Below are 21,532 nucleotides of genomic sequence, written 5' to 3'. Positions count from 1 at the left end.
TTTCCTTTCCCCTTTTCCCTTTCCTTTCCTTTCCTTTCCCCTTTTCCCTTTCCTTTTCTTTTCTTTCCTTTCCTTCTTTCCTTTCCCTTTTCCCCTTTTTTCCCTTTCCTTTTCCCCCTTTTCCCCTTTTTCTCTTTTCCTTTCCTTTCCTTTTTTCTTTCCTTTCCTTTCCCTTCCCTTTCTCTTCCCCCTCCCTTCCCTTCCTTTCCTTCTCCTTTTCCTTTTCCTTTCTTTCTCTGTCTTTCTTTTTCCTTCTTTCCTCTTTTTGACTACTGCTTAGTGTGTATGCTTTTTCTTATCATTTTAAAGTTAGCACACAGAGTAATGATTTCCATTATATCATATTCATACATCTGCTTCACTATATTTTGTAATTTATCTACCTCTTCATATCTTCTTGCTGCACTTCCCTCCAGTAGTCCCCCCTTCTTCTTTCATGTTCAGTGCTTTCCATTGTCTTTTCCAAACATTGCCCCTTCCCTTAAGATTTCTTCCTTTCTGCTCATGGTCTCCTTTCATACTACTACCACCACCGCCACAGTTTAAATCTAAATTATATAAACGAACAAAAGGACACTAATAGTCATCCTTAGTCTAGCTTATTTTGCTTGATATTATGATCTATGTATCCATTTTCTGACAAATATGATTTCTTTTTTATAGTTGAATAAAATTCCATTGTGTCTTTGATTGAAATTTAGGTTGGGTTCATTTTCTAGCACTTGCAAGTAATGTAACAATAAACATGGGACAGATGTCACCAGGGGGCTGCCTTGGAGGCCTCTGGCTGTGTATGCAGGAGCAGGATAGCTAGGCCATAGGATAATTCTAGTTTCAGTGTTTTTGGCAAGTGAAACTTGGCACAGGGTCTCACATATTTTTTAAGATGTTTGCTTGGTGTTAGTTTTTCAGACACTTCCTCCCTGACTTCTGTAGCGGCCATAACAGTTTACATTGCCACCAGCAGTGTGTCAGGATTTCTCTCTGTCACATCCTCACCAGCATTTGTTCTTGTTGTTTTCTTCTGTCTGAAGTGAGATGGATTCTCAAAGCAGTTTTAATTTGCATTTCCTATTTAGCTAAGGATCTTGGACACTTTTTAAAATAATTATTGCCAATTTGTGTTTCTTCTTTTGAGAGCCACCTATTCAATCTATTAGCCCAATATTGATTGGATTATTTTGTTTGTTATGCTTATTTTTGCAGGTTTTTTTTTTTTTTGTATATTATAGGCAATTTCATGTTCTTGTATGGTTGACAATTTTTTTTTTTCTGACTCTACAGGCTCTCTTGACTGTGCTAATTGTTCCCTTTCCTGGGTAGTGTTTTTTTAATTCATGTAATCCCAACTGTCAGTTCTTGAGATTGTTTTTTTGTGGTATTAGAATAACCTTTTCATTAAAACAAAACAAGCTGACATATTGGGGAGCTTTTTTTGAGGAGTTTTCAAAAATTGAAGACTGCAGTGATATTCACAGCCATAGTGAAAGGTCAGTTGGACTTGCAGGTGCTTGTCTTCCTGTGGTTTGTCCTAGTGTTGAGTCTGTATTGGACAAGTATCTCATGCCTGCTGATGCTGTCTTCACTTGAGGAGCTTCGCTTATGTGCATATTAGAGGCACATGGTCACAGTTAGTTTTCCAGTGTGTCTCCCTCCCCAAACTCATTTTTTCAGGTGCTCTGGGATGCCTTGTGTTCTCCCTGGAAGAATACCCAAATGTATTGTGAATATGGTGCACAACCATAGCAGCAAGGAGATCTGTAGAGAACCTGTCTCGGTGCTTTCCAAATCTCTCATATTAATCATCCTATTGCAGTTAGACTGTTAGATTTCAGACTTCTCATATTATGAGGAGTGACTGGCAAATAGGTGGTTCCATGGTTAACTTACCCACTAACCTTAGACCCCGAACTTTCCAATTTGCAGGCCATTCTCAGTCTATGAGGTCTGTTCTGAGCTGCTGAGGGCTGAATGGCTTTCCTTGTGTACTTTACCCATCCGTATTTTTTGACTTGTCAAGTTCTGGACCCCGTTTTCCGAACTACAATTGTTTCACAGGGCTATCTCCCCCTGGGGTTGTGGCAAATTAAATTCCGACTCCCTGACTTGTGCTTGTTTCCTGCTTTCAGACACAAGGTAGTTCAGCTAGATAACATGCTCCCTCTCACCATGAGCACTGTCTTTGGAGTTATACTGAACAACAAAGTGGCATTTCTCTCCACTGCAGAGCTATCAGCTAGATAAATATCTGTTTGGTCAAAACCTTCACCTAGGTTAGAGACTTGTTCTCAGAGGAGGACTGCTATTCTCTTTTACTTTTTGGACCAGGCTTTTGCTTGCCTTCTCCCCCCTCCCCCACAAGCCAGGGAACAACCAGTAGGAGCTGGTTTTGGCATGGGCTCTATCCTTTCCAGTGTCTAACGCTACCTTTGCGATTTCCAAAACACTTCTCTTTTTTTCTTTGGCATGGAGGGTGGGTTTCTTATTCTTATTCTTATTCCTTCACCAGCACACACAGGTTAGCTTCTAGTCCACCTTTTTTTCTGGGAGTCTGTTTTCTTTGTTCTTTAGGTATTCTTTAGCAGTTTATTCTTTTAAAATTATTTATTTTTGATGTTATAAATAAAATGCTCCCCCTTCCCTCTTCTCCTTCTAAAACTTTCCATAGCAGTTTCTTTCCAGTAACACCAAGGTTAGTTTGGGGTTACCAGTACGTGATTTGGTGTGTGAACGCGTGATACTGTCTTTACTCTTACTTTTTGGTATGTGCTTTAGGTGGATCTTTTAATTCTAAGTTGTCATTGGTTGTCTCAGAGATTTGAGATATTACCTTACTACTTTTAAGGTCCCATTGCTTCTCAGTACTCTGTCAGTCTAGCTGTTGTCTGTTTCAGCTAATAGAACTTACCTTTCTCCATAGCCCTTGCCTTTCCTCACAGATCTAAGTTCTGTATTTGAAAGCTCTTGCTGTCCTTCCCTCAGAAAAGCAAGAACACAAGACTGATGACTGGCGCTAGCATTTGCTGTGGCTCCCTCACTTCATCTTTTGCTTAAGGGTTAAGTGATGTGGAAATCCATAACCATCCCATTCCTGGCTGGGAGCCTTTACAAGTACATTACTGTAATTACACGCTTTTTGTATTTGCTAATGTTGTGTTGCATACTATAAGATGTCTATGTTTCTTATCATAATCTGTTGTCATCTTCTACTGTATTATGTCCAGAAATTAACAAAGCAGTCATTTTAGTCATAATAATTGCTCAACTCTGATTTTATCTACCCAACTTATATAAAGTTATGATTTCATTGGCCAAGAATATTTGCTGGATTTCTACCCAATTGCTTACAACTTTTAGTAAGAGTAATTTTGATGCTAAAGAAAGATAATCTTTTCTCAGATATCATCTTGAATACTTGTTCCCATCTTTGGAGTAGGTAGGAATTCCCTTTTATTGGAGTTGCTTTACTTGGACAAGAAATTCTGTCTCAAAGACATTTTCTCAATCACAACTTATAGCTTAACTTTTTAATGAAGCTTCCTACACAGTCTAACGATAATGGATTTGTAGATGATACATGGCCTCAGAACAAGCATGTCTTGAAAGCCATTACATTTTTGTGTGTGTGATTTTCCTTCCTTCCTTTTTTTTCTTGTTTTTCCTTTTCTTTTCCCTCCCTCTCTACTTCTACCTTTCCTCTTTTCTTCTTTTCCATCCACTGATTTAACTGTGTATTCAGACTTATTATTTAGCCTAGGCTGGCTTTGAACTCAAGATCTTCTTGCTCCCACCATACCTGGAAAATTTACCTTTTCTATATACATTCAGTTTTCTTTATTTTTGGGAGGAAGAAAGTAATACCATCTTTCCTATACACAAAATATTAGGAATTATGGAGGCATTTAGACAACAGCAATATTATATAGGAATTGGTGTCTCTGTGTGTTTGTGTGTATGCACACATGTGTTTATGTCTCTATGTCTGATGTTTCTAAGATTTCTGTGCTATTTTCTTTAAGAAATCAGAATTATTGATATTATAAGGTGTGAATTAGATTTTTAGTGCCACCGTGAAAAGAATTATAATCAATTTTAAATTTTGAAAGTTTATTTTCTAGTGTATTATATTTTGAATCCATCAAAATTATAAAAAATAAAATAAATCTTATAGGAGAGGTGAATATGTTCATGATATATTTAATGTAGCATAGTGTAAGTTATGTACTATTATAAACATCACTTGTAACTATTCTTCTGGCTTGTATACCTAAAAATACAAATAAATGATTTGCTTAATTCTTCATTCTTTTAAAGTGGGTTTAATTAGGAAATAAAACAAAAACTAAATCTCACTTTCACTTCTTCATTTACTTTTGAATAGTGAGGTTAATACCTCTTAAAGTAATCTTTTTTTCCCAAGGAATTAAAAAAATATTTTTATTTTATGTGTTCGTGTATTTTTGCCTGCATGTACACATAGGTACTATGTGCATGCAGTACCAGCAGAGGCCAGAAGAGGGCACTGGAATTCCTGGGACTGGAATTCCAGAAAGATGTAAGCCTCCATGTGAGTGCTAGTAATCAAATCCAGGTCCTCTAGAAGCCGTACTCTTTAATCACTGAGTAGCTCTCCTGCTCCTTAAAGCAATTCTTAACTCAGGGTACTTTATGAAAACATGATGGCTGGAAAAGCCTTGTCTATTGCATTTATTTGTTTAAAACAGCTGTTCTTAGTCTGTGGGTTGCATATCAAATCCTTTGGGGGCTGCATATCAGATACCCTGTATATCAAATATTTACATTATGATTCATAATGGTAGCAAAATTAGTTATGAAGTAGCAACAAAATTTTATGGTCACCACAATGTGAGGAACTGCATTAGGAAGGTTGAGAACCACTGCCTTAAAACTCTAGGTAACAGTCTATATTCATTGCATTGAATAATTTTGGTTTCTAACATACAATGGAATTCTATGTCGACTGGTCATATTCTGCAGTGTCTGAAGTGTTTCCTTGTTTTCACAAGCAAGCAGCAGATCAAAGTCATTTACTATAAAAGAAAAAAAAATATCAGTTCTGGTCAAATGGTATCCTCAGTATTATTTCTGTTTATATTTCTTGAAGAATTGCACAGTGAATCCAAAAGAAAATATCCTGAAAAGAGTAAAGGATGTTGGACACATCTTTAAAGAGAAGTTTGCTAATGCTGTGGGGCAGGGATGTATTGACATTGGAGCACAGGTAACTTGAACACACATCTGTTAGTGCTGCAATATAGAAGTCATGTGTCTGTGTAGTCTGTGCTGTGGTGGTATTTGTGTAGGGGTATAACATAGTGGCAGATGGTATAGATCCCAGATGCTTGTGTTTGCTGCTACTAATGGGACCCTGTAGATGAAATCCCTCGTCAGCCCAGCACACAAAACAAAAATGTGTATGCAATTTAAAAATTAAGAAAAAATTAAAATCTATGAATACACAAACGGGATTGTACTATACTACTGCTTGTTATTGAGTAATACCATTTAGGCCCCCGTGTGAGTGCTGGGAATGTAACTAGTGCTTACATTCCCAGTAACTAGTGCTCTGAGTTACTGCCTGGGCTGGCTCTGCTCTTTATAAACTGTGTAGTCTTGAACGTGTTGTTTAAGTTCTGAGACTGCTTCTGGTTCTGGCCCACTTTGTCACATGACGTTAGGGTGATAAGTAGCAGTAAGTACTTAGTGCAGATGTACTGTACATATTTATTCCAGTATGGTGAAGTTATGTTTTCATGCCACTGGTTAGTTTAAACCAGCAAGCGGTTCTCAACCCCTTTGGGGTTCAAATGACCCTTTCATGGGGTCAACTAAGACAATTGGAAAATGTAGATATTTATATTATGACTCGTGACAGTAATAAAATTACAGTCATTAAATAGCAAGAAAGATAATTTTATAGTTGAGGTCACTACAACATGAGGAACTGTATTAAAGGGTCGCAGCATTAGGAAGGTTGAGAACTGTTGGTTTAAATGATTATACTGAAAATTCTTTTCAGCACATGTGACATTTACATTCTTATTTCGGAATAAAGGAATGTTGCTTATGTGTGTATGTATTTGTAATTCAAGCACCTAATTTTTAGTTGATGGGAGCTAATAATTTGTTTAAAACATTTACTGATTAGATCAACTTTGATTTTTGTTTGTTTGGTTTTGTTTTTGTTTTTTGGCTTGTGCTAGTGTTATTAAGTATTAAAGACAGAAACTATACTTTTAATCTTAGCCATTTCAAAAGCAAATGTTCTACATCACCAAAAGGATGTGTAAAGTGCTTAAAATAGTACTTGGTATATATCCTCTGTAAAGCAAGTGACAGAGGAACACGATCAGCTCCCAGACCTACTACTCTGGTTAATTTATTTGGAGTGCTAATGACTCTTTTATATTAAGCCTTGGACTTTAAACAAACTTTTGTTTATGATCTCTTGCTTAGCCATGTTCCTAAGAGAAGCAGAGTGTGTTTCAAGAAAAGACTTCCACAAAATTTGGTTGTTTTTGATTTTCTAAAACAATGAAATCTTATTATTTTTCCTTTTGTTTGTAGCGATATAAACTTGGGGTCCGATTGTATTATCGAGTGATGGAATCCATGCTTAAATCAGTAAGTTAAAGAGAATAAACTAGAAAAAATTCAATGCTGACATAAACAAAGTTTCAAATAAACTTTAAAAAAAATTATCTGTTTTAGGAAGAAGAACGTTTATCCATTCAGAATTTTAGGTAAATATTGTCTAACTTTAATAAAATAGTTTCTTTTTTTTTAAGCTGTATTTAAAATAACCCATTCTTTTTCCACTTTAGCAAACTCCTAAATGACAATATCTTTCATATGTCCTTATTGGCCTGTGCTCTTGAAGTTGTGATGGCAACGTATAGCAGTAAGTTAAATTTTCATAAATAAGCACTGGGGCTTAACTTAAAGTAAATAAATCCTTAGGTTCTGTTGTGGGTTTGTTATTATTTTGTTTTTGTGTGTATCTGCGTGCTACGAAGGAAAAGTCATACTGTAGATCAGTATATGTGGAACAGTGTAATTGGCTGTTAGAACTATTTAAGTGGTTTAACATGTCAATCAGGTCATCTGGGGGATAGAATTTTACGAGGCTTTTGCTCTGAGCATATTGAATCCAGGAAAGGTAGCTAATGAAACTGCTACACAGGCTTATGAGCATGTAAAGTGCCACAGGAGTGTTGAAGAGCAGCCAGTGCTTGTATACAACACTGTGGTGTATATGTGTGTTCTTATGAGATCAGGAGTAGGAATCCACCAGAAACTGGATACTTAGTAATTGGTTGTTGCTTTTATAATAACTGTGACAATTTAATGATTGTTGAAAAATAACAGAAAAGCCCATAACTGTTTTTTAGTATAAATTGAAAAAATATTACTTTTCAAACATTGTTTCAAATATTAAAAAGTTTTACTTGAAGAACACAAGAAGGAACTGTCATCTAAAGAAGGAGCTACAGAATAAAGGTTAGATTAGTAATCACTGAGACCAAATCCTCACAAATCACCACAGTCTGCACATTCTTAAGAGAGATTGTTTTCTACTACAGTTAGCAAAGTCTCTTCCAGTTCTTTGGCAGTGTCAAGAACTGCACTTAGGGCAGGGACTCGGCAACCCGGCTCTCCTTTACTTACTGTTTTTGAGACAGGATCTCACCGGGCATTAAACTCAGTTTGTACCCTGACCAGGTCTTGAACTTGTAATTTTCTTGCCTCAGCCCCTTGAGTATATGGCATTATAGGCTTGCAGGATCAGGCTTGAGGCAGGGTCTCACTGTGTAGTGCTGGCTCTGTATAGACCAGGCTGGTCTCAAACTCAGAAATCTACCTGCTTCTCCTTCCTGAGTGCTGAGTGCAAGCTGCGTGTACTGCTCAGCTAATTAGCAGAATCTTAAAAGAATTACTAGTCTTCTCAACTAAGTAGTAATGGTAGTTAAAGTGGGCATGATAATGAATTGCTGGTAAGATAGCTGCCTGAGTATTAGTGTAGGCATGTAAAACTGTACAAATAGGATAGAAACTCTGATTCCTATATATTAGAAAAATATGTACACATTCACTTAAAATTTGGAAGCCTATTTCCTGAGAGTATGTAGACCATAGGATAAAAAAATATCTGCTTTAAGTAAAAGTTGCTTACCTTTTTTTCTGTATTTTGATTCTGTATGATAAGGTCTCTCAAATCTTAGGATTCCAGACTGTAATATTTCATATTGACACATTTTTTCCTTTTATTTTTAGGGAGTACATCACAGAACCTTGATTCTGGAACAGATTTGTCCTTCCCGTGGATTCTTAATGTACTTAATTTAAAAGCCTTTGATTTTTACAAAGTGATTGAAAGTTTTATCAAAGCAGAAGCCAACTTGACAAGAGATATGATAAAACATTTAGAAAGATGTGAACATCGAATTATGGAATCCCTTGCCTGGCTTTCAGTAAGTGACTAGCTAAGTAACTAAAGGTGTTCAAATGTACATGACTAGTTACTTGTTAGTGAGAAGTTACTTCTTTAATGAATCATCCAGATCCAGCTGAGAATCAAGTGGAACAAGAGAATGGGCTTTGGGTAGATTGGTGGGCGTGCATTCACGAGTGTAAATGCAGGTATTTGAGCTGTTTGTTTTTCCTGTTGGGGACACTACCAGGCCAGCTGACCTCTTGAGTTTCCTAGGCCATCTTTTGCATTTGCTTAGGAGCAACTTCTCACAAAGCTTGGCACTTTAAAATTGAAGTCTTGATATTGAGGTAATTTATTTAAAAATTAGGTGTTATTGTTCATAATATACATGTTTACACTTTTCAACAAAATTAATATTCTGGGGTTATGTACATTTTTCTTTTTTATCTGTTTGATCATTTTGTCCTAATGTTAAAGATAATAATACAAAGTCCACACTATTGTTTAATGGTAGATATTGTTTTGTAGCATTATATAAGTGGAAACTATGTGCTGTAGGCATTTTAGGTATAGCATATAAACTATTGAGCCTTTTTTTTTTTTTTTAAATAAAGGCAGCATTTCCTATGTACTAATTATAAGATATCCCCCTAAAGGGATATTTTATTTTTCAAGTCTAGCTTTACTGGATAATACCTTTTGATTCAACAGACTTTTAGATTTTAAAATAATAATTTAAACTGTTACATGTTATGCATATTTTGAGCTTCAATATGAAACAAAAGGAGTTTTAAAGTTTTTTTTTAATATTTATTTATTTATTTATTTATTTATTTATATAACATTCAGCCTGCATGTGTGCCTGCTCACCAGAAGAGGGCACCAGATCTCACCATAGATGGCTATGAGCCACCATGTGGTTTCTGGGAATTGAAATCAGTACCTTTAGGAAGAACAGCCAGTGTTGTTAACCTCCGAGCCATCTCTCCATCTCCCAAGTTTAAAGTCTTTGGAGCATCTCTAGTTTGAGATTTTTGGATTAGGAATGCTCAGCCTGTGAGAATCTTTGCAAGTACTTTTATTTTTCACATGTTGCTAATATCTATTTTAAATTACAAATTTATGAGGTTGGTAGTGAATAACTTTGAGAAGATAAGTCATGCCATGCAGACATGATATTGTATATTTCTTCTGTGAGAATGATTATCATTATATTGGAAAGTATATCACGTGGATATGCTTGAATATTCACAGACTTTAAAAAACTGAAATTATATACATGTATATATATGGGGAAAGTACGTATTTCAGGTGACGGTTGGATGAGTTTTTCATTAATTGAGTGTATCAATGTAATGAATACCCAGGTAAAGACCCAGAACAACATTTTATAGACTTTTGATTTTATATCATTAAAAACAAATCTCATTAGCACTGAAAACAAATGGGATTGTGTTCACATTGTGTTGTTGACTGAGAGGGAAAGGTAAATGAAGTACTAATTATTTTCATTCCCCTTAAAATATGCGTGCATCTGTACATGTACTGGAGATTGAGCCCAGACCACATGGGCTCCCCCTTGGTCCAGCTCCACTCTGTGCTTGCAGCTTTTTTCAGGCGATGTCCTACAGTTCAGGTATCTTCAGTATCTCCATGGCAACTTAGGCTTCACTTTCACAGCTTGATATATTAACATATCTGGGCCTCCTGGCAACTGAGGACCAAGTGTTCAAAACATGAGAGTATGGGAGACATTTTAAATCATAGCAGCTATGTTATGACTCCAAAATATTTAAGGAGTTGTCTGTTTTGTTGATTTTTAAGGTGAGTTTTAAAAAAATATTTGTTTTAACTTTATCTGTATTAATATTTCTTTGCATACATGCATGTATATGTATAACATGAATGCCTATTAGACCCCCTGAAACTCTGGGTCATGGGTGGTTGTGAGCCACCACGTGGGTGCTAGGAATCTAACTCAGGTCCTCTGCAAGAGCAGCAAGTGCTTTTGACTGCTGAACTTAAAAAAGTTTTCTGTTTAATTCATACAGTCATATTTGTTTCTACCAGTTTCAAAAAGGTTTTCTCTACCCTTTCATTTACCATAGTTCAATGTTATACTTTGATTTTGTGGTAATGTTTTATCTGCAGTCCTTTACAATCTTACTGTGTTTATTACTTATAATGCCTACCAGTCATTTATTGCCTTTATATCTCATTAGATGACTTAAAACAGTTTATGGCATGGTTTTGTCAGATGTAGTAGTTAGTTATATAGGATAAGTAAGGGACAGAAGGGCTCAACTAACAATGACATTCAGGCTTCTGGCTTATAACTAAGTGGTAGTAGCATTTAAGAAAATAGATAGCTTGGGCTGTATGTAATTTTCTTGAGGAAAACTCCAAATTTTTTACATGGAGTTTGAAATAATTGCAAGCCATTGAAATTGAGATCAGTTGGATATATGTGTTAAGCTTTGGGAACAGCTTTACAGGGTTCTTGCTTTCTGACCCTGTGGTATCAACAGTCAGGGGCAGGTAGATTTGCTTCCAAGATTGCCTTCACTGTCAAGTTTATACTTTCCTGACTTCTCACTTCTTCCTTTTTCTACTTCCTATCCCATCTTGCCCTGTGGTCTAGTATGAAAGCTTTGCTTCCTCAGAGCAGTTTGGTTTTAGGGTAGGCACACTTGTGACCTAGAGCCTGGATTCCAAAATGCTTTTAAAGGACTATGTCTGGAAATTACATTCTGCTGGTCAAAACGGTCACAGTGGTTGTCAGATTGAGGGAGTGGGGAGATAGATGCCACCTCCTGTTTAAACAGAGTCAGGAGCACATTTCAGAAGAGCACGTGGGTTGCAAAATACTGCTGTGGCAAATGAGAAGGGTGAGAAACACTGCAAGGGAAGGTCATTCGTGGTGTGTTCTGGCAGGAAGCTGAGGAATTCATCAATTAATAGCTCCTCCTCCTCCTCCTCCTCCTCCTCCTCCTCTTCTGCCTGTTTATCTGATAAAAAAATGGAGCTGAGATGATTTATTGACGGTGAATTAGAGAGGATAAAGTGAATTAGAGAGGATAAAAATTTGAGGAGACTGTTTGTGATTTGAAATTGTTACTATGGGACTTGATAGAGAGAGTAGACTGATGAAGGATGAAAGAATTACCCTGCAGAGGACCAGACAATTTTGAGGCAGAAACTAATCATCTATAGTTCTCCCACAATTCTGTATGATGGCATTCTTTCCCCCAGAATCATCTTGCAGCCATTTTTAAGAGTAGAAAAGGTGAGTTATTAAGTGCAGTCAGGTGTCAGAATTATAGCTAGGTAAGTGCTGCAGAGCGGAAGTGGATTCAGGAATTTTTGACCAGAGAGTATTTAGGGTTAAGATTTGAAGTTTTGGCTGCTTAGAGCCCAATGGAATAGATTTCAATTAGGAATTTTTGGTGATGTTTGAAGTGGCAAGCGTGATGAATAGAGGTATGAGAAGACATTTTTGTATTCACAGAAATAATCTCAGGAGAGTGCAGACTGAATAGGAATGGAGATAGAAGACCCTGAAAAGAAGAGATTCAGGAAATAAGAGGCTGGGAGAAGGTCAGAACCACCCAGGGCATGTGTAGCAAGGAGAAATGTGAAGGGAATAAGATTTCAGTGCAGAGGATCCTAGAAGGTCAGAGGAAAAAGGCCTTGAAAAGTTAGAATTGTAATGTTCTTTGACCAAGTTGCTAATCTCTATAGAAAGGACCTTCTATCTGGGGATCTGCCTTGTGAAACAACTGTCTCATATTAGGAAATCTGCTTAGTTTTTTTTTTTTTAAATTAATAATGACATGGCTCCTTTCTTCTTTAGTTTTTAACTTTTGTGTCTTTATTCTTAAAATGAATATCTTTATAAGACACTACGTTGTTGGTTCTTGCTTTTGGTTTTTATTGTCACCCAGTTGGATGATAAACTGCTTTGAGACATTTGAAATGTTCTCTCTCTCTCTCTCTCTCTCTCTCTCCCTCTCCCTCTCCCTTTCGCTCTCCCTCTCCTGCCTTTTTCTTTCCCTCTTTCCCTTTTTCTTTCCCCATTTCCTCTCTTCTGTTTCTTTTTTTATTTTTTTGAGGCAGAGTCTCCTAGGGAATCATTATGTAGAACTCCTTCTGTCTTGTATCCCAGTTTCTGGGAGTATCAATGTGCCACCATGCTCAGCTTGTGGAAAGTTTTACGTCTAATGTGATTATTGATACGTTTGGGACTAAATTCTCTTGGTGTTTATTTTCTCCTCATCTGTCTTTTTATTTGTTTTCTTTTTTGGCCATCTTTTGCATTGAATAATTTTAATCCATTTTATCTTGTCTTTAAGCTTACTACTCACGTTCTTTTATTTTATTTTATAATTGGTTACTTTAAGATTTATAACGTGTTACCTTAATTTCTCAGTCTATCTTTGAATGTTATTTTACAACTTCCCATGTAGTATAAGGACCTTGCAACCAGTTGTATCAGGACAGTCTCATGCTACTTTGGAGAGTGAGGCAGGAAAATTGCTTCTGTTTAGGAGTTCAGGGCCAATGTGGGCAGCAGGTTAAACTTTGTCTTAAAAACAAATGAACGAATGAACTGCCATAAATAAATAAACAAAAGGAATGGAGGCAGAGGAGACAGGAAGGAGAAAAATTGTATACTTACAGTTTGTCTCTCCTAACTTTGGTACTATTAGTGTAATGTGTATTATCTCAGCAGAAGTTATAAAAACAGCACGTTGCTATAACCTCTCCTATAAAGCATCGGTTATCTTCCCCTCTTTCTTTTTTTTCTACTATTTAGAGACAGAGTATCACTTTATAGCCCTGGATGGCTTAGAACGCTAAACCAGGCTGACTTCAATCTCACAGAGATCCACCTGCCTCTGTCTCCAGAGTTCTGGGATTAAGAAAGCATGTGGCTCTTTTAATGTCAAGCCCATTGATTACCTTTTAGAGAAAGAGAGAGAAGATAAGATAAAAATAAAAATGCATTTTATTTATTTACATAAACAATTTATTCATTTTCTTTTTTGTGTTCTTTATTTTTTTATAGAGATTCATATTTTCATCTGTTTTGTTTTCTTTCTGTCCCCAGGAATTTTTATTCACTCTTTCATTTAACTTTTTGTACACAGGTCTGTCTGTGATGACTATGTCACCTTGTGTCTGTCTGGGAAAACAGGCCACTTCACGCTTGGAAGCTGTTTGGCTAAGCATAGAGTCCTAGGTGCCAGCTTTCCTTTCATATTTAAACAAGCTGCCGCACTGTCTGGGTTTGTGTTCTTTCTAAAATTACTGTGTGTTTGTTTCCCTGCTGTAGAAGGATTTCTTTCTGTCTCCTTGTAAGATTTTTTCTCCCTGTCATTGGTTCTAACCAGCTTTCATGTAATGTGCCTTTTTAAATGAGCTTGTAGATTTTATTCCATTCGGAAAATTGGGCCATTATACCTAAAGATATTTTTATTGACCTCTCTAACTCTACTTTTGGGATTCCAGTCTCTCTATGTATTAAGTTGCTTGGGGTTGTCCTGTGGCTGACTATTGCACCGTCCTGCTCTTTTTTTTAAAGGAGTATGGTTGTCTTGTATTTTTCATTTTAGATGGTTTGGGGTTTCTTTCTTTTTTAAAAATTATTATTTATAGTGTTCTGCCTGCATGTGAACCAGCAGGCCAGAAGAGGGCACCAGATCTCATTATAGCTGGTTCTGAGCCATCATGTGGTTGCTGGGAATTGAACTCAGGACCTTTGAAAGTCCTCTGAGTCATCTCCCCGGCCCCTTAGATAGTTTCTGTAGCTTTACATTCAAGTTTATTGTTATTTTCCTTCTGAAGTGTTTGATCTGCTGTTAATTCCATGTACATTTCGGATACTATTTTTTTTTTTTAAATGGAGGACTATTTTTTTATTAAATTTTAATTTTTTATATTAATTACAGCTTATTTACTTTGTATCCCAGCTGTAGCCCCCGCCCTCATTTCCTCCCAATCCCACCTTCCCTCCCTCATCTCCTCTCTTCCCCTCTCTAAGTCCACTGATAGGGGAGGTCCTCCTTCCCTTCCATCTGACCCTAGCTTATCAGGTCTCACCAGGACTGGCGGCAAAGTTCTTCTCTGTGGCCTAGCTAGGCTGCTCCTCCCACGGGGGGGGGGGAGGTCAAAGAGCTAGCAACAGAGTTCATACCAGAGATAGTCCCTGTTCCCCTTACTAGGGAACCCACTTAGATACTGAACTGCCCTGGGCTACATCTGAGCAGAGGTTCTAAGTTATATTGGATACTATTTTTTTCAACTCTAGAAAATTTTATTTAGAATCCTTTTATATATCTTTAACAGATGTTCCTTTGCCTTCTTGGACACATGGAACATAAGTATTATAACTTTCTAAACATCTGTCTGCTAATTCTAATGTCTATTTCCTTTTAGATTTGTTTCTAATGACTGATATTCTCCTTTCTAACAATTACTTACTTTTTGCCTCTTGGTGATATTTTACTACATGTTAAATATTATGAATTTAGCCTTACTGGGTCCTGGGTATTTTCATATTCTTGATATTTCTGAGCTGTGTTTTGGAAAACATTTATATTGTTTGTAAATAGTTTGATTGTTTTTTAAATGCCCCCCCATACACAACCTTTTTTTTTTTTTTTACTCCAAGAAGTTTTTCTTCTTTCAAACAGCAGCCTTTATATCTAATTTTAAGAACCTTGACTACTGCCTATAGATGGATCATATGCTTGCCCACTGTGGCCGGTAGAAATCAGAGTTTGTGCTGGTTCCCCCCAGCAGTGGCTCTGCTCCCCCAGTGGTTCCTTTTCAGTATTGAGTCACTAGCTCCTGGGTATGTACTGCTTGCACCCAGCTGCAGTGGGTCTTCACAGACCTCTCTCTTCTGTTAATTCTGTCACCGTGGTGTTGTTGACCTCTGTTTGGGACCAGTGGTTTCCATTTCCATTTTTGTTTGTTTGTTTTTCTGTGTTGTAGCCTGGACACTTTCTATGTACTAAGCTGCAGCAATGGTGTCTCACCATGTACTTCAAGTCTCCCATGGGCCTTTGTCCTGTTGTTCAGCATTTGAAAACTATTTTATTTATTTTGTCCAGTTTTGTAATTGTTAAAAAAAAAAAAAAACAAAACTTAGTCTTGTTTGTAAACTTGTTTCAAAACTCATGTCAGTTTCTAACTATAAGGCTTCGTAATTGTGAAATATGTATAAATATGAAGTATGTATCCATGAGGAATATTTAGGACATTGTTTCTGTTTTCCTGCATTAACTGAATCAGGTCGTATGGGTGCTGTTCTGGAATACTAGTTACTTTGTGGTGACACTGAAGTGCTAATAGTTCATTATTTCTTCTTGATACTTGAAAACCACAACAAAGTTGTCTCCTATAAATACTGTCAACATGCCTTACTCATTACTTTGGATTCCATTCAGTCACCAAACACAAGCAAGTTTCCTCATGTAGTTACATTAATTTTGGTCAGTATACCCTTACGTTAAAAGGTTAAAGGTCGTTTTAGATGAAGGACAGTATTACACACCAGCACTGTGATTCTGAGTTACTTGGGCTTTTGAGTCCTTATTTGGTGGCAAACTCATAAACAGATTTTTAAGATGCTTTGGTATCTTTTGAAAATGTCAGTTGACAGGAAGTGAACACAAAAGGGAGAAAAGGCTGTGGCTCTGTAAAAGCCAAGAAAGGGTCTGTGTTGCCTGTTTCTGTAGTGAATCATTAACCTCTGGTGTACTCTGCACAAAGGTTGCAGTATTCACCGAGAAACAATGTGCTGGACTTTTTTTTTTTTTTTTTTTTTTTAAGTTACAGTTTACAAAGAACTATGTCTTGCGGGACAACAATTGAATTGTAAGATAATGATCATTGGATGTACTAATTTTTAAAACTGTGGGTTAGGACAGTGAAACAATGCATATGCCATATTTATGGATTCATAACAACCAGGCAACTAGAATGAAAACCTGTTACATTGATTTTTTTTTTTTTATCCTTAAAAGCAGTTCTTTCTGAAAACATATGTAAGGCTTTAAACTTTCTTACCATGATCTACTTTATCCTTAATATCACACCTTTAGCTTCTACAAATAACTAGTACGTTCCTGGGTGACACGGGAGACTTGGCTTCACAGTCAAAATTGAAATTTTTTTTTTTTCTGTGTAGCCTGAAAATATTTATTTTGTTCAGAATATAGTTTTGATATTGGCCGATACAGGATTGTAGGGTATTCCATGTTCTCTGTCCCTGAAAAAAAGAACTGATCACAAGTGCGTAGCTGCAGCAGAAACAGTGTTTAGTAAGAGTGTATGTCTGAAGGTTGGAGGCAGGGGCTTGGGAGCAGGCTAGACCACACATTTCAGTAAGTCCATGGCCTTGCTGTGTAAATAAAGTGTGGCGCTTTCGTGTTACCTTGGGGGTGGGCTTTTGGCTCATTTCATAACATGGGCTTTTCTAGACATTCTTTATTACAGTGCCATTCTACATACAACTTCCTATGTTGCCAGTCTGATCAGCTTCTTTACTGTTCCCCCAGGAGAGTGAGGTTTAGTATTGAAGTGGGTCCCAGGTTCCTGTCAGACACCTGGAGTGCTCTGTGCCTTTCCCACTGGCACTGGCTAGTTGTAGCTAGCCTTGAATAGGGTAGGAGGTCACTGCTTGCTTGGCTTTTTCCCCTGTGTGCTTGGTGTGATGTCTTCTGGGATTTTACCTTTTACCTTATTATTTTGTATCAAATTGGCTTCCAGATATCTCTGTTTTTCCATTAGTTTTAATTTTTTCAAACATTTTTTCTTTCACTGTAGTTTGATGTGGAGCCTCCTGACTTTAGGAAAATACTTTACTATGCCTCTCACGTATTTAATTATTTTAAATATCTGAGTGTTCTTTTGTTTTTACATCATAGTGATCTTTCTAAAAAGGTGTCTTTTGTACTGCCTTCCAACTCATACTTTAGTGTCTCTTTAAGTTTGCTCATGCCTTGTTCCTGTTCAAGAACCTGTAATAACTTCTTTTGCTTTACAGAGAAACTTAGCCTTTTTGCAGTGGCTATAATAATTTAGCTCTCTTGTCACAGACCTTCTTCCTAGCCTACTTACTGTAACCACAGGGTTTTTTCATCTCTGATGCAGACCACATTTATCCACTGAGAGATGGCATGTTTGATGTAAGACATGAGATCAGAGACTTCAGTTTTAAGTCCTTGCTCTTCTATGTACAAGCGAATGTCTTTTGTAAATTGATGAATACATTTTAATTTTTTTCGTTGTCTGTTTTATTTGATGGATAGTGATGTTGGAAATTTCCCTAGAATCTTAGGCTAAGAACATGTTTTGTCAGTTGAGACAAGTCAAGAGATTCAAGTCCATCTACTGCAAATATATTGCTTTTAGAAAGGTTCAGAATTATTTGTCACTATTTAATATGAATCTATATTCACTTGAATTACCTCATAGTTTATGAATGATTAGAGAAAAAAAATTTTAAAGATAGTACAGGGGTTTCATTTTTCTGTTTTTTTTTTTAATTCCATACTCTTAAATTCTTTTTGGGCAGTACGTGATTTTCTGCATATCAGCTATTTGAAAGAACTGTAATTGCCCAAGTGAAATAAATACAACATGAAAAATAGCCCTAAGCCTCCAAAGAGCCTGTGATTTAGTAGAGATGTGAATTACTGTGCTGTGCTGTGGAAAAAAAAGAAAAAATGGCCAGGAGTCAAAATAGTGTTCACTTATGGATGAAAAGTGGGGCTTGCAACAGATTTGGAAATGTGCAATGATGAATATGGAAGTGGCCCTGAAAGTTATGAAGCTGGTGCATGCCAGGGCTCCAGAGGGAGACCCTGTCTTAGAAACAAACAAAAAATACACAGAGCAGCCCCTCCCCAAGTTACTCTTAATAAAAATGAAAAGCTAGGCCTATCAGTAAAGGAGGTATTTTATAAAAGGGAATACACTAGGTAACTTTATATACTAACTTTTTGTGGCAGTGGGAGTGGGGATATTCTTGAAACTGAGTACATACTTCCTTTCTACTTTACCAAAGCATATCTTAGTATTTTTGCTTTTAACCATTGTAAACATTATTATGTTAGTGTACTGGAATGCTACTTCAGGATGTTAAAGGTTTGGGGTTTTGTTTTAGGTTTATTTGTTTTGTATGTATGCGTGGTTTGCTTACACGTGTGCATGTATACTCTCGTCTGACTGGTGCCTGTGGAGGTCAGGTGAAAACATCAAATCCTCTGAACTTCAGTTATGGGCATTGTGAGCCACCATTTGGGTGCTGAGAACCAGACTGGGTTTTCAATGAGATCCTCCAGTGCTGTTAACCATGAAGCCATTTCTGCAGCCCTGAATGCTGTGCTTTTTAACTAGTGCCTTTCCTTTGCTCGTCCTTTTGTCTCCCAGATGGGTATTTCTCAATGTTTTTGGCGTCTTACTGTTGCTAGAATTTTTGGGGTAAAAATCTGAGCTCTGGAAGTTCCAACAAGATTTCTGTCTCCAGCAAGGTCACCTGTCCCCCAGTAAACGAATAGAGATAAGTAATCGTAAAATGCAGAGAATGATAATTTATTCTGTGGCAGTTTGGGAAGAGGAACAAATGGAGGTCAGTTACTGTTAAGTCTATCTTTGGGGGTCCAGAAATGAAGTCTAAAAAGCATGCATAACTCAGCAGTCTTCCTTAAGGTGTGGTCCCACTCATCAACTTGGCTCTACTCTATGATTAAGTTGTCAGAACTATGTGAAATTTCTTTCAGGAAGGCAAGTTCCTCCTCTTGCCAGCATCAAGGATTCAGCCTTTCCTTTCCTTCAGCGTGGTATTCCTAGGAAAATTTTAATTTGGGATCCATTGTTTCATTAGTTTGTTAGTCAGAGAAAGGCATGAGCGTCTGTTTTTAGAATATCTACTTTACCAAAATCATTTTATATTATATTACCAGTTTATAAGAAGTTGCTTTTAGAGCCAGGTGTAGTGGCACACACCTTTAATCCCAGTACTAGGGAGGCAGAGACAGGTGGATCTCTTTGAGGTCAAGGCCAACTTGGTCTACATAGTGAGATCCAGGACAGCCGAAGCTATGTAGTGAGATCCTCTATCAATCAGAGGAGAGAGAGAGATGTTACCCTTAGCATGCTCTTCTAAGCCAACTTAATCACTAATGTACTGTAATGTAACAGACACAGGCAAAACTTAAAAGTTCAGGGCCACCCTGGTCACTATTATGAGTTTCAAGCCAGCTAGAGCTATGTAGTGGAATCCTGTCTCAAAAATTAAATATCAGCCAACTGATTGATCAGTCCAGCTGTTTAAGAATGCATTTTAATAATGTGTAGAAACTTGGTTTAGGAAGTAGTGCTTAGAAAAAGCCTCATCCTTCACATTTCTTTGGAATCTTCCTGATCAACATATAAACCAGCATTAAAATGGTGCTCACTTCCGCATGAAATAGTTGATGTAGAAAGAGTAAGAGGCAGTGTGTACGTACCGGTACTATAAAGGGGTTCTTATGTGTGTAAAATCATTTACTTCCTAAAGCTGTATTGAAATAGAAGCTGCCATTTTTACATGTGAAGAAACCAAGGCAGAGTAATCAGGAAACAGCCGAGGCTCTGGCTGCAGCCTGTTCCCAACTTCGATGCTGTCTTTCCATGTGACTGACTAGTTAGATGGTTATTTGGGTCATCATGATAGGTTTTGTTTGCCTCTTGGTCTATTGCTGTGCTGTTACCAGCACAGGTACCTGGGCTATGGGTTGCTGGATCTCATTTACTCATCATGGAAGCCTTGAAGAGTAAACATGGCTATTGCTAGTTTATACCTAAAGAAACCTGAGAGTCAGACCTTTTCAGATATCTTGCCTTTATGTATTTCTAAGTAAATCGTGGCTCACTATATTAGGTTTTCTGCCCTATAAGTGGAGACATGCTAAGTTTTGAGAGCTGTCGTGAAGGATAATGAGTAATCATTTATGCAAAGAATATTGAGAAACATCACTCTTAATTGTGATTCCCCCTAGTTTTGTTTTATTTCTTCACCTATGCAATGATTTCTTAAGAACAAAGAACAAAGGACACAGTAGTCTGGGACTGTTCATCCTGGCTTACTCCCCATTCTGAGAACTTTTCCCTTCTCTTTGTCTCCTTCACTCTGTGGCCTTTTCCAAGTAGTAAATATTCAGGGAGAAAAAAAGTCATTGAGTCCTAGCTTTGTTACATGTGGCCACTCTTGGCTGCTACATGGCAGTGGAATTTATTATCTTGCTTTGCCTGTGATTCATATTAGTAATTACCCCATGGCACTGCTAGTTCACCATTCAAGTACAAACAGGACAAGAGACAGCAACCTTAGAATAGTTAAGAAGTGTCTTCTGTCCCTTTCCCATGGAAGTACAACCGCTCTAATTTAGAAGATGAATACAGGCCCTTGATGTGAGAGAATATAGCCCTGAAATTTCCAGTTTCAGCTTGTTTCTTAACAAGTACCGTGAGGACAGAATTCTAGAAGTGCAAGAAAAAAAGAAATAGCTTATGAAACGTTCATCTTAACTGGGGAGTCTCTAGATTTTTCTAGATTTCTCCAGTGAGTAAGAGCAATGAGGAGAGACAACAAAATGAGTCACCTGCAGCTCCTTGTTGCTATTTGTGAAACAGCACAGCTTTTGTCATTTCCCTCCTTTTTGTGTGGCTTTTTTGAGACAGGGTTTCTCTATACAACTTTTGCTGTCCTAGACTTGCTTTGTTGACCAGGCTGGTCTCAAACTCACGGAGATCTGGCTGCCTCTGCCTCCGTGAGTGCTGGGATCACAGGTGTGCGCCACCGTGCCAGGCCACATGTATGTTCTTTAAATTTACTTAATGATTTTTAATATTTTCTAATTTTGCTCAAAATGACCCAAATATCGGAAGTTGTTATTTTGGTTTTTTTTTTTTTTTTTCCTTCCTGTATTGCTATAAGTGATAGATTTAAAGCATGTAGGTTGGAGAAATAGCTCAATGGGTAAAGGCACTTACCTCCAAGTCTGACAGCTTGCTTTCAGTCCC

At 37.2% G+C, this 21,532-nt stretch overlaps 1 protein-coding gene across 1 annotated transcript in view; it reads left to right on the top strand.

The window, feature by feature from the left end:
- The window catches only part of Rb1 (RB transcriptional corepressor 1), a 104,617-nt gene that overhangs the window by 29,661 nt on the left and 53,424 nt on the right, over positions 1 to 21,532 (top strand). Inside the window, exons 10-14 of the mRNA XM_055609863.1 lie at positions 5,126 to 5,242; positions 6,589 to 6,645; positions 6,733 to 6,764; positions 6,846 to 6,922; positions 8,296 to 8,492. Coding sequence (XP_055465838.1) covers positions 5,126 to 5,242; positions 6,589 to 6,645; positions 6,733 to 6,764; positions 6,846 to 6,922; positions 8,296 to 8,492 — 480 coding nt within the window. The remainder of the gene's footprint in view (positions 1 to 5,125; positions 5,243 to 6,588; positions 6,646 to 6,732; positions 6,765 to 6,845; positions 6,923 to 8,295; positions 8,493 to 21,532) is intronic.

Source organism: Psammomys obesus, unplaced genomic scaffold (genome assembly GCF_907164565.1).
Source record: "Psammomys obesus unplaced genomic scaffold, mPsaObe1.curated_primary_1811, whole genome shotgun sequence".
NCBI lineage: Eukaryota > Metazoa > Chordata > Mammalia > Rodentia > Muridae > Psammomys > Psammomys obesus.
Note: the sequence above shows the minus strand (reverse complement) of the source record. Positions and strands in the feature narration are given on the sequence as shown.